Below are 13,971 nucleotides of genomic sequence, written 5' to 3' on the forward strand. Positions count from 1 at the left end.
GTTCATGTTGGCAGGGGGGCAGAGGCCGACCTCGAGGCCTCTCATTTGTGGAGTGCCTAGGGGTCGGTCCTCTCGCCCCTTCTGTTCAACATTTATGTGAAGCCGCTGGGTGAGAATCATCTGTGGCTTTAGGGTGAAGTACCATCAGTACGCTGATGACACCCAGCTGTACATCTCCACCCCAGGCCACCCCAACGATGCCCTTGAAGTAATGTCCTAGTGCCTGGAGGCTGTGAGGATCTGGATGGGGAGGAACAGACTCAAGCTCAACCCTTCCAAGACTGAGTGGCTGTGGTTGCCAGCATCCTGATATAGTCAGTTGACTCCATCACTGACTATCGGGGGCGAGTCTTTGGCCCCCGCGGAGAGGGCGCACAATCTGGGAGTCCTCCTGGATATGCAGCTGTCCTTGGAGGAACATCTGACGGCTGTAGCCAGGGGGACCTTCTATCAGGTTCACCTGATCTGCCATTGCAGCCCTTTCTTGATCGAGATTCCCTGTGCACAGTCACCCACGCCCTCATCACCTCGCGCCTGGACTACTGCAATGCTCTCTACATGGGGCTCCCCTTGAGGAGCACTCAGAGGCTCCAACTGGTCCAGAATGCGGCCGCGCGGGTAATCACGGGAGCCGCTTGGCGCTCCCACATAATACCACTCCTGCGTGAGCTGCACTGGCTCCCAGTGGTCTTCCGGGTGCGCTTCAAGGGGTTGGTTACCACCTTTAAAGCACTCCATGGCATAGGACCTAATTATCTTCGAGATCGCCTGCTGCTACCAATGACCTCCCACCGATCTGTGCACTCCCTCAGAGAGGGCCTCCTCGGGGTGCCATCAGCCAAACAATGTAGGCTGATGACCCCCAGGGGGAGGGCCTTCTCTGTGGGGGCACCTACCCTCTGGAATCAGCTGCCCCCAGAGATAAGGAGAATCCAAGACCTCGTTGCCTTCCGCCGTGCCCTTAAAACTTTCTTTTTTCAGCAAGCCGGGCTGGCTTAACATATTTTTTAACATATTTTTAAAATATTTTTAATTGGTTTGTTATTTTAAATTGGGGCCAAATTAACATATATCCTTTTAATTGTTTTTAATGTTTGTATTGTATGTTTTTATCTGGCTGTACACTGCCCTGAGTCCCTCAGGAGAAGGTGCGGTATATAAATTCGAAATAAAATAAAAAAAATAAATTACAGGACAAGGGATCCTTGTCAGTAATTTACAGGCATAAATGACTACAGAATAATTGCCAGCAGCACAATTATGCAGCAATTTTGAATGGCCTGTTTCACTCATAGGGATACACCCAAGCAAAACAAAAAAATAATAGTGAAAATGTGATCAAAAGCCTGTGCTGCCAACACGGGGGGGTGGGGGTGGGGAGAGTGTTTCATTTCAGAGAACATGGCAAGTATCTCATATAATTGCTGGATACTCTAGGACAGATTTCCTATTTTTGACATGTTATTCCAATAGTTAGCTTTGATGAGGAAAGAAAGAGAAACATCTGCTACCCCGATGGCTTAAAAAAAGAAAGAAAGAAACTTCATATGACAAAAGAACAGTCTATTTTAAAATTAATATTATTTCACAATATAAAATGGCAGTCAGAAATCTTCACAAGCTGTACCTATTTGGGCATTTGCCTCCCATCGATAGACAACAGGAGGGCCTAGCTATATGCTCAGTACAAGCTCCCTATGTGATCCAGAAACTTTACGACACAGAATTTGAAATCACATGGGTCCTGATCCCTGCTACTGCCTTTGTAATACTTGAAAAACGGTAGAAATATGATGAGGGATGTGGCCAGTAAATCTTCTCAGTCCCCCTCTACCTCTTTTACATATACCATTTTATCTGAACTGACATTTCATCAAACTTTTCTTTTGGCATGTTTTCCTTGGTTATTTCATTCAATCTGACAGAAAAGAAATTGCTTGGGGAATTTGCTGCAAAGAAGAACCTTCCTTTGAATGTAAGACAGTCTTGTTTCATAGGTATCAACTTTCTGGAATAGTGTTCAGTTAGAAATCTAGATGGGTTCATCACTCCTAACCTTCATAAGAACCTTAAAAATGCAGTTCACTTAGGAACTGTCATCAATATTTGTGTTACTTTTGATAATAACAATTTATGCAAGGGTTTGACCCCTTTCATGATTATTAGACCTGTTTTGCTATTATTATTCTTTGACTGTTATTCTACAGCACTATGCCCATGTGGAATGAGGCAGAATCCATAAAGTCAGCAAATAAGCGAAGTCAGCAAAGTCAGTAAATCAGCAAAATTAGAGGTGAGGGTTCTTTCAATGATTCAATGGCTCTGAGGTGGTTGCATCAGGGGTGAAATGCTCCCAGTTTGGACCGGATCACCTGATCCGGTAGCGATGGAGGCGGGTGGTTCGGAGAACCAGTAGCAAAAATCCCTGCCACCCCCCCCCATGCCCAGCTGAGTCGCGCAATCATCAGAGGCTTTTTTTCTTAATTTTTAAAAGCATTTTTTCTATAACTTCTTTGGCTGAAAAAATGCTTTTAAAAGTAAAAAAAAAAGCCTCTGATGCTCGTGTGGCTCAGCTGGGATCATCAGATGCTTTTAAAAGCATTTTTTTCGGCCGAAGAGGTTATAGAAAAAATGTTTTTAAATGGAAAAAAAGCCTCTGCCGAACAGGCAAGTCAGCTGAGATCGTCAGAGGCTTTAAAAAAAAAAAAAGCTTCTGCCGATCAGGCAAGTCAGCTGGGATCGTCAGAGGCTTTTTTTAAAAAAAGAAAGCCTCTGCTGATCATGCAACTCAGCTGGGATCGTCAGAGGCTTTTAAAAGCATTTTTTTTACAACCTCTTCAGCCAAAGAGGTTGTAGAAAAAATGGTTTTAAAAGTAAAAAAAAAAAAAGTTGGACACGCCCACTCAGCCATGCCCACAGAACTGGTAGTAACAAATTTTACATTTCACCACTTTGATTTCATGGTACGGTCTCTCTTCAGTGGCCTGAACCAGAATGAGTCTAGTAGCACCTCCTCCAATTAACACATTCGAAAAAGGTGCTATCAAATTCCGGATTTTTGTATAGATTACTACAGCTCCCCCCCTGCAACATTCATTGGCCTAGTGCTACCCTGGGTCCCCATTATATTAGGATTCTTTTTGTGGGCCTTTGTCATATTAGGAAGCAAGTAAGCCATGAATGCTGCAGAATGCTAGTGAGATGTGTTCGGAGAACCAAAAGGACAGTTGGTGTGATCACATCATTACAATAAAGTTTTTTAAAATACACTTTCCAAAGGACACGCAACAGATGCATCACAAGAATAAGGTAAGAAAGAACAGAAGCTTATTTTATAGGGGAAAAAACCTTAAGAATTTGAGTACACCAAAGAAGAGAGGAATAGCTATTTTCATAATGTCTTTTGGGGGAGAAGCTTCATAGAAGCTTATGGTTTGCCACAGTTGGAATGCAAAAAAAAAAAAAAAACATGTTCCATCGTATTCAGCAGGGTGATGAAAAATAACTTGGGGGTGGAGAGAATGTATTACCTCAGTTCTTCTTCTACAGAATGGCAAATGGAATAAGCTCATCCATTGAACTGAGTGAATGTTAGATAACAAGCTTACTTACCATATAAAAGTATTCTGTTAATCATTAAGGTATTGATGTGCCAAATTGTCCATTCACCTTTAATTTGCTCCATTCATGAAAGTATGTGCAGGAAAAGATGGGGAGTAAATTAAATAGCAATGATTTGAAATGGAAAATCTTTGAGAAGTCTCACACTACAGGAGAGATTGCCTTCCTTCAGTGATGGCTAAGAAGATCTGTCTTGAAGATACTGTTTAAACTTAATTTCTGTAGTCACTTGCCTGGGTACAGAGATTCTCTTCATCTTGCAGTTTCTTCCATCTTTGGATAATTATGTGCCCCACAATAGTCATGGAACAGAATACCTTCCCAGGTGACTATGCAGGGTTGATTGGTTGTATGACCATTTGTTCAAAGAACTGGAAGAAACTCAAAAACAGAGACCTCTTCCAAGCTAAGGAGCCCTTTCCTTCCTCCTCACCCCCTTACAAACTTTTTCTCAGCTGCCACCTTATGCTTGCTTGTGCTTCACTGCTATGACTGCCATGAACTGTGGGGAGGGGGAACGAAGGGAGGAATGCTTGGGGAAATGAAAGTAAGTGCTGTACCTCCTCAAGATGCTGCCTCAAGGTCACCCAGTTGGAAGAAGGAGGGGGATAAATACCAAACTGCACTTGGACTGACCATTATGAAAACATCTTGCCTGAACCTGATTGGTTACACTGGGATGGGCAATGAGAGACAGTTAAGGGAGGGAAAAGTAGAACATAGTGTTTTTGGTGCACGATTTTCAGTTCTGATTTGACCTCTAATAAATTATACCTTCTCAACAAATGGAGCCAAGGATCATTTTTATTTAGAGGTTTAAGTTGTGGCAGGTCCTATACTTTTAACAAATTATTTTACTCCTTATCAAAGAGGAAGGAAAAACGTTGTGCTTCTTTTTAGGAAGTAAAAAAATTAATAAAAATCTCACAGCTGCAGTGGGAGAATTAAAACAGCTTTACCGAATTGTCACAGTTACTTCTCTACCTGCAAAAGTTCACACATCACATTCCTCTCAGAAAAAACTGATAGAGGAATTTATTACTATTGCATATTTTTAAATAAACCCAAGGGGGGAAATCCAATTATGCCTGCATTTCTAAATATTGCAGATTTGGCAGAAACCCACCTGTGTTGGGAATTCCTAAACGCCCTCCCAGATGACCAAATACACTGGTAGCTCTCATCTCATTTTGCTTTGAAAGTGATGAGATATTCTGGATATAGGCCGTTTTGTTCTTTGCATGCACAGCATTGAAGGTTTTGTTGTTGTCATGTGGAAATGTCCCAGAATGAGTTTTCCTGTGATACTCTGAATGTTCTGTCACACCCAACGACACCATAAATGAACTCTGAACTTTGACTTTGATATCAGACAAAGGGTTGAAGAGGGAGGATTCTGTCATCAGCTCCTTGTCAATGGGATCTTGAAGGCATATGGGTCCACTGTAGGTTCTACTGACAGTCAGGTCAGGCTGCATGGATGAGTTCAAAAGCAAGGAGTTACCTGATAGAAGGAAATTGATCAAGCAATCAGTTACCATTGCTACACAGAATCCTAAGCATTGTCTGCATACTTAGTTTTAAATTAAGATTGCAAACCTCAAGCAACATTACATTAGATTTCAAATGGAAAATTTTTGTAATAAATTACAAGTAAGTGTTTTTCCAAACAGAAAACTAATTATCAGGAAGAATATGCCTGAGTTAACCATAGTTTCAGTTGGGAAACTGTAGATATCTTAGACCAAGCCAGATCTAAATAAATTCACTGAGCTTGGATATTTTCCTGCAAATGTTTCTTGACCAGGACAGATAACATCATTAGTGCATGAGAGTGTAGGGTTTACTGGCAGAGCAAGCTACTATGAATAAACTACCAGCAGATGAAGTCCCCCGTGCTATAGAGATTAAGGAAGATGATCTTGAGGGAGGTACACAAATTCTCTAAACAAGAGGTTAAACATTTTGTCTAAATCCAGAATGTTGAGATAATCTTTAGAAGTGACTCAGACAGACACCTCCTTAATTCACCTAAAATAAAAGAAGATAACGTTACAACACAATTGGACTTGCAAAATTGTGTTATTACAGCCAATGTGTATAAAAGTATTTTTAGATTTTCCTTGGAGATGATTTCTTGGTCTGGTCTACCTATGGGGCTTACACATAGACTGATGGTGTTACCTAGCATCTGCAGGAAAACAACCAAGTTCAGGAAACACCTAGAACCAGTAGTTTAACCCTCAGTTACCTCTATTATTGAGATTCAAAAATGCAAGAAAAGTCCTAGAGGTGTGACTCTGAATGAATTATCCATTTATAGGCATATTGAGTTAAGCTTCTTCTATACATTATTCAAGAAGAGAAGCAACCAGGGGCAAAAGAAAGAGGCAAACAGACCTAAATACACCCTTCCTCATTATGCCTCTGTTAACTAACAACCAGATAAGCAGGAACCAGCTTCAGATAAACAAGAATAAAGATGAAACTATATCCCATCCAAAAAGCAACCAAGGAAAAAAAAAATAATCAAGGCTGATAGGATAATCTACCACATGTAAACAACCAGCAAATCCCGCTCCTCCATGCCTTGATGTTATCCAGAATGGTAATGAAACATATTCAGGAAGAGAAGTAAGCATAGAGGACAGCCAAAATAAACAATTCAACCCTCAGCTACATACATGGAAACAAAGAATTGCAACGTTGCCAGCAAAGTATCTTGTCTTATTTTACCTCATATTTCCCTCAGAGCAGAACAAGCTGTTGATATCTGTTCATAATGCTTGTTTAAAATAGACACAGTACACACAGACAAAATTAACACAATGATCTGGCTGCTTTTCTTCAACTTTGATTTTAAATGAGCCAAGAAAAATGCTCCATTCTCTTTACTCCAAACTAAGTAATCTGTTTTGCTCAATTTTCCTGGCTATGCTGTGACTTGTGGAACTGAGGAAAAGACAGACCTTTCTTCTTCCTGTTCTCTCCATAACATTCTTTGAACTTTAGAGTTTCTGGGCTCTTTTGAGTTTCCAAATTTGGGGACATTTGGGAGACAAATCAGGGGCATTAAGAAGCTGTATTTCCTCAATGTTCTAATAGAGATGCAGTTATTAATTTTGTATCCACATGTTTTATTTTATGGCTGTTCACCGCCCTGAGTCCTTCGGGAGTAGGGCGGTATACAAATTTAATAAAAATAAAAATAAAATAAAAATAAATATTATTGCTTACTGTTGGTCAGTAAGTAATTCATAGACTTTTTATTATTCTACTGTAGACACCAGAAGAGAAAGGCATACAAATGAATGGGTAGAATAAGGAGAAAAAAGTACAGTAGGTGAGTGGGTGGGATCAGATCTCTAATCCTTTCCCGGGTACAATAGTCTCTAGTCTCCCTGATTATTATTATCTTTTTTTAAAAAATACCTCTTTCAAGAAACCAATTTCTGGACCTATCTGGATAGAGTTCAGTCCTTTTTCTCCATATGTTGAAATGTTGAAGTTATTTTATTAATGTTTTCTCAACAGCTTGACATCCTTGCCCAAATGTTTTTGAGCTTCAGTGAATTTCCCAGCATGTATAAGGACACACATGCAAACACATGACTTATTGTTATATGTATATAACAGCATATACATAGATTTTTTTTTGCAGCTTTCCATCCGCAATGTGCTGTTACCATGTAATTTGAATTCCTATAAAAGTAGATGTTTTCTTCTTTTTCTTTTTAGTTTACTCTTGAATTTTTTTTTCTCTCTCTTGATGTGTGGGTGTTTTAATAATACATGCTGGGAGAAATAGCTAGAAATCTCATTATGGGAACTCTTTGGCTCAGTGACTATTGAGCAAATTGGAGGCCTAGATTTCTAAGAGGGCTGATTTTCCCCAGGTTCTTACCCTGAATCATAAAGTGAAAGGATTGAAAGGCACTGTGAAAATCATCCGTCCACTACAGGAATTCACTACTACAGCATCCTTAACTGATGGTCATCAGCTTCTGTTTAAACATCTCCAACAAAGTAAGGTTCATCACTTCTCCTTCCATTGTGGAATAGCTTGTATCATTAGGATACTCTTCTTGATGTCTGATTTGTAATGTAAATGTTTTTGGTCTTTCTTTCTGGAACAATTTTGAACCGTACTGCTTCATCTTCTATAGGATAGCTCTTGTCAGATGTGAAGAATCAGGATCACATGTAAGTTCCAGTTCAATAGATTTATTGTTCAAGCCTATACACAAGAATCTGGACAACTAACGGGCAACACTAAATTGATGCTAGATAAGAGTTAATCGAATTAAATTAAAGGAGGATTGGACATGGAGCCTTTGGGGACATGTAATGATTCTAGGCTGAGTCTTCCCTTGACTTTGCCCCTAGGCTGTGCCTCTTCTTTTCTTACAGTTCTCTACAGAATGGTTGTTTCTCATATGTGTATGAGAATGTGTACGTGAATCACTGCATAGATGAAATATTCAGTAGATTTAGTCATTACATAGCTGCCTCGTTAAACTCTCAGTAATAATATAGTACTTCCCTCCCCCCAATCACCAAGGAAATTAAAATGAGTATCTCATCTAGATAATTTAATATATTCATTATAATAATATAGATGATGAAGAGCTGGGGGAAATTTATGGGGAATAAAGGGCTTGGGACTGATAGCTGTTAAGAAGATCCTTCAGGTCTTCCCTGTAGAATTGTAGGAGACAAGCCAAAAAATAATGGGGTTAATTATGTGAAATTAGATTCTAGTTGGATATCAGATTTTTAAAAACCCAATACAGTAGTAAGATATGATCCAACTCCTTGGGAGTTGGTGGTCTTTCTTTTGTTGGAAATGTTTAAATACTGGATTGTCAACTGTTGGTGATACTCTGATAAAGGATTACTACGCTGGGCAGATGGTCTTCAGGATGTCTTTGAACCTTTATTCTGTATTATTCTATGGAAAGAATTCTTATCTCCTTTCTTTCTTAAAGAGATATAAGTAAATAATCATAGTTGTCTTCACATTTCTAGCACTAGGGGGTTTCAGAAATCAGAATGTTATTTAAAAAGAAAAGAAAAAGAAAAACTAACTTTTTACATAAAGTTTTCAAGAAAAGAATCTGTCAGCCTCTATGATGCTTGCTTGCTATTGGTTGCCATAGTAATGGGGAGGGGGGGGAAGGTTGGCATTTGGGTGGGGGGATGTGAGCTGGAGAGAGATGCCCTATGTGAACAAATAGGGAAGATTGCTTCTATGTGCACAGCTGTATGGACTTGTTTATGCCCAGTCAAGATCAACTGTCCCGGAATACCAGATGGATGAAAACGCCTGAAGATGCTGCCCACATGACAACAATTGGGATGGGAATTGGACACTTACCCTGGGTCTTTGGGGGAGGGATTTGGGGATACTTTCAATATGTAACTTTTGCTCCTTTTGCTTCAGATCTTGCTTTTCTTGCATTGCTATCATCTCAAATTCAGTAAAAGTACCTTTCTCTACAAACATGGAGTTGGGGTTTTCCTTTCTTGAGTTTTGAATGGAGGCATGCCTGATATTAAGCAAGATGTGCTTTATCCCAGAGAAAACTCTACCGTGGGTGCTGAGCAAAGAATGTCTAACCAAGGCACTCCCCCCCCCAGTCCCATCACTGTTAGAAAGAGTCGGAGTGGATGTCTGAACTGCAGATTGAGGAAAAGCCAGTCCGAGCCAAATGGTCACTGGGCGTAGGATGGATGGAGGCTCCAGAGAAGATTCCCCCTGGGGTAACAGCTGCCAGATGCTGGCATGGAGAAGCTGCTTGGCAGGAAGCTGACAAAGAAGACCTCCTGCTGACTCAAGCCCTGCATCACCTCCAAAAAGCTCTTGAAAGTTGGAGAGCACGTGAAAGGTATGCCTTGCCTGCATATGAGGAGGCTGAGCAACGGGGGGGGGGGGAACGGACAGAAGCCCCTGCATACCCAGATTAGATTCCTAGAGCTCGGCCAGAGCCAGTGCAGGCTGCAGGAATTCAAGCGGCAGCTGCGACCCACACCCCCAATGGGGGGGGGTAGTCCCCCGGAGGTGCCAAATTCCAAAGGTTCCTCAGCTAGCAATAAAATATGGAGGAGATCCCAAGACTTTGGGATTCTTCCTAGCCGAAGTTTGGAATCATATGCAGAAGTATGGGTATGATTTTGCTTCGGAAATGGCAAAGGTGCGGTGTGTCACCATGGGACAGCAGCTGAGTGGATGGTGACCCTTCATAATGAGGATTCCGACTGCTGAGGGATTATGACCTGTTTATGATGGCCCTCCGAGTGCGCTTTGATAACCCCTTAGCTAAACAAAAAGCTAGAACCAGGATGAAAACCCTAAACCAAGGGAGGAGCTCAAGGGCCGAATACACCCAGGAGTTTCATGAGCTAGTTTGCCACGTGGTCCCAGGAGAACCTGAGGGAATGTTACAAGGATGACCTCAATAAGGATATCTACCAAAGCTGTTGTTCCCAAGGGGCCCCCTGAGACCTGTAGCACTGGTATGTGTTGGCAGCCGAGGTGGAAATTGACCTGGCCTAAGATCAGTACTGAGGGGGTTGCAGCTAGAACAAGTCTTCCCCTTCCTCCTTGAAAGAGGCCCCTAGAGCTGCCAAAGGGGGGGGCGCATCTAAGCCCATATCCACAGCCTGCTTCAGATGTGGGAAGCAGGGGCACCAAGCTGCTGATTGTTTCACCAAGCCTGGCTCCAAGCCAACCCCAACTGGAGGGAAGAGAGCCAAGATGCCACCAGCAAAGAACTGTGAAATGGCTCTGAAAGATATGGAAGTCATAGAGTTTGCTCCTCCAGGCTTGGAGGAGCTGGGAGCTCCAACCACCCCAGGAGACAGCAGTGAAACCGACGATGACCCCTGGTAAATCAGCATGTGGGCCCCATTACCATTCTGGTGGAGTTAAAGGTGCTTTCATCTGGTGCCCATGGGAAGATGCCAGCCCTTTTGGACTCTGGGTGCACTAGGTGCATAATCAGCCCAGAGGTGGTGGAAAAAATGGGACTGAGAGTGAGAACAATGAAAGTGCCCATAGCGTTTTGCCAGTTGGATGAGTCAGTAGCTGGGGGGCAGCCCACTTTGTGACCAAGCTGGTTGAGATGTGGATGGGGACCTACAAGGAGGCCCTCCCTGGACCCGGCTGTGTTAGCAAATTATCGTCCTGTCTCCAACCTTCGCTTTGTTGCGAAGGTTATTGAGAGTGTGGTTGCACGACAGCTGCCTCAGTACCTGGATGAATCGACTTATCTAGATCCGTTCCAGTCGGGCTTCAGGCCCGGGTACAGCACGGAGATGGCATTGGTCGCATTGGTTGATGATCTCTGGAGGGCTCGGGACAGGGGTTGCTCCTCTGTCCTAGTCCTATTAGACCTCTCAGCGGCTTTTGATACCATCGACCATGGTATCATGCTGCACTGCTTGGAAGGGTTGGGGGTGGGGGGCACTGTTTTGCAGTGGTTTTCCTCCTTTCTCTCCGACCGGTCGCAGTCTCTGTTGACAGGGGGGCAGAGGTTGACCCCGAGGCCCCTTGTATGTGGGGTGCCACAAGGATCGGTCCTCTCGCCCCTTCTGTTCAACATTTATGTGAAGCCACTGGGTGAGATCATCCGTGGTTTTGGGGTGAAGTACCATCAGTATGCTGATGACACCCAGCTGTACATCTCCACCCCAGACCACCCCAATGATGCCCTCGAGGTGATGTCCCGGTGCCTGGAGGCCATACGGATCTGGATGGGGAGGAACAGACTCGGGCTCAACCCATCCAAGACCGAGTGGCTGTGGTTTCCGACGTCCCAATATAGTCAGTTGGCGCCATCTCTGACTATTGGGGGTGAGTCGTTGGCCCCCACAGATGGGGTTCGCAACTTGGGCATCCTCCTGGACTCGCGGCTGTCTTTAGAAGAGCATATGGCGGCTGTGGCCAGGAGGACTTTTTATCAGGTTCACCTGATTCGCCAGTTGCGTCCCTTTCTGGATCGGGACTCATTACGTACGGTCACTCACGCCCTTGTCACCTCACGCCTGGATTATTGCAATTCACTCTACATGGGGCTCCCCTTGAGGAGCAACCGGAGGCTCCAACTGGTCCAGAATGCGGCCGCGCGGGTGGTGACGGGAGCGATGTGGCGCTCCCATGTGACCCCTCTCCTGCACAAGCTGCACTGGCTCCCAGTGGTCTTCCGGGTGCGCTTCAAGGTTTTGGTTACCACCTTTAGAGTGCTCCATGGCTTAGGACCAGGGTACTTACGAGACCGCCTTCTGCCACCAGTAGCCTCTCACCGACCAGTTCGCTCCCATAGAGAGGGGCTCCTCAGGATGCCGTCAGCCAAACAATGTCGACTGGCGGCCCCCAGGGGGAGAGCCTTCTCTGTGGGGGCACCTGCCATCTGGAACGAGCTCCCCCCGGAGATACGGAGGATCCAAGACTTACGCATCTTCCGCCGCGCCCTAAAAACATTTTTATTCCAACAGGCTGGTTTGGCCTAACTCTCCCTTTTAAATTGGGTTTTAAATGTTTTTTAGATAAATTGGATGTCTTAATCTGTTTTTTGAGCCTAAATTATTTAATCTGTTTTTAATAGTTTTTAACTTTTGTATGTCTTTGTATTTTATTTTGGCTGTTCACTGCCCTGAGTTCTTCGGGAGTAGGGTGGTATACAAATATGATAAAATAAATAAATAAATAATAAATAATAATACAAGAGACCTTGATTTTATCATAGCCCATGGAATGGAATTGCCCCTCTTGCTCAGATTACCCTGGCTCCAGAAATGGAACTCTTATGTGAATTGGAGGAAGGGGTGGTTGCACATCTGTTCCACCTAGCAGGGGAAGGAAGGGGAAAAATCCCTCTGCATAGCCAAAGCTGTGAAGGAGCTGGCAGCGGCAGTGAGTAAACACTGCTGGGGAGGAGAAAATCCCTAAGGAATATTGAGACCTCAGGGAGGCATTCAGCAAGAGGGCATCAGATGTGCTCCCACCTCATCAGCCCATGGACTACAGCATAGAAATCCTCCCAGGTGTGAAACTCCTTAAACCAAAGATCTACTCCATGACCCCTCATGAGCTGGAAGAATTGTGAAATTTTATTGATAAAAACCTAAAACGGGGTTTCATCCAACCAGCTAGGCCACAAGTGACTGCCCCAGTGTTGTTCCCTGAGAAAAAAGATGGCTCTCTTCACCTTTGTGTGGATTACAAAAATCTCAATGCCATTTGCATAGAAAATGTTTACCTACTACCCCTGATGAAGGACATGTTAGCTCATCTGGCTAAGGGAAAGATTTTCTCTAAACTGGATTTAAGAGAGGCTTATTACTGAGTTCAAATTAAGAAAGGGGATGGAAAATTGCCTTCATTTGCCCTTTGGGTTGTTTCCAGTTCAGGGTGCTCCCATTCTGGCAATAGGGGGCACGGCTGTGTTCATGCAATTGATAAATGTGGTGCTACATGAACATCTTTACAAGGGGGTCCTGGTCTACCTAGATGACATTCTTATTTACACTGAAACCCTGGAGGAACATGTGAATATAGTGCGTTCAGTCTAAAAAAACTCAGGGATGCTGAGCTGTATGCCAAATTGCCAAAGTGCGAATTTCACCAGACTAAAATTGATTATCTAGGTTACCACATATTGCATGAAGGTATTGAAATGGATCCGGAGAAAGTCCGGGCAGTCTTTGAATGGGTTGCCCCACACACCTGCAAGCAGCTGCAAAGCTTCCTAGCCTTTGCTAACTTTTATCGACAATTCATTCCCTCTTTTGCTAAAATTGCATTGCCCATTACTAATCTCCTAAAGACAAATGGAGAAGCAAAGCCAAGGCCTAGCTGCCCCCTTGAGCGGACCATGGAGTGCCAGGCAGTTTTTGAGAAGCTGAAATGATTGTTTGCGGCCAAGCACGTCCTTAAACATCCCGACATGGATGTCCCTTTTGTAGTCCAAGCCGACGCCAGTGACGTGGCTGTGGGGGCTAATGCTGCTGGAACTTTACAACCCTGCACTTACACTACCCATAAATTAACAGAAACCAAAAGGAGGCGATCGCGCACAAAGCGCGTGCACGAAGAGAACTGGTGGTAACAGTGGTTGGAACCCACCACTGCCCAGTATAATAGCACATGGCCAGAAGTAATCCGCCCAGTTATTCCCTCCAAGCAATTGGCTACTTCCATGGTCACCAGAACCCAGGGGAAGGTGGACCTGGATCTATTCACTGATTTAAGTGAGCGGCTAAAGGAAGCACTAAAAACTGATAACTGGTTCATATCTTACTCAAATGAGTGCACTGTTTGTGATGGCCTTGCATGGGTGGAAGCTAAGT

At 43.5% G+C, this 13,971-nt stretch overlaps 1 protein-coding gene across 3 annotated transcripts in view; it reads right to left on the reverse strand.

The window, feature by feature from the left end:
* UNC5D (unc-5 netrin receptor D) overlaps positions 1–13,971 on the reverse strand; it is a 696,347-nt gene that overhangs the window by 53,772 nt on the left and 628,604 nt on the right. For all 3 annotated transcript variants that reach the window (XM_034436892.2, XM_060693513.2, XM_060693514.2), the window contains one exon: positions 4,748–5,125. In XM_034436892.2, coding sequence (XP_034292783.1) covers positions 4,748–5,125 — 378 coding nt within the window. The remainder of the gene's footprint in view (positions 1–4,747; positions 5,126–13,971) is intronic.

This window comes from Pantherophis guttatus, chromosome 9 (assembly GCF_059756535.1).
Source record: "Pantherophis guttatus breed Tessera chromosome 9, ASM5975653v1, whole genome shotgun sequence".
Classification (NCBI taxonomy): domain Eukaryota; kingdom Metazoa; phylum Chordata; class Lepidosauria; order Squamata; family Colubridae; genus Pantherophis; species Pantherophis guttatus.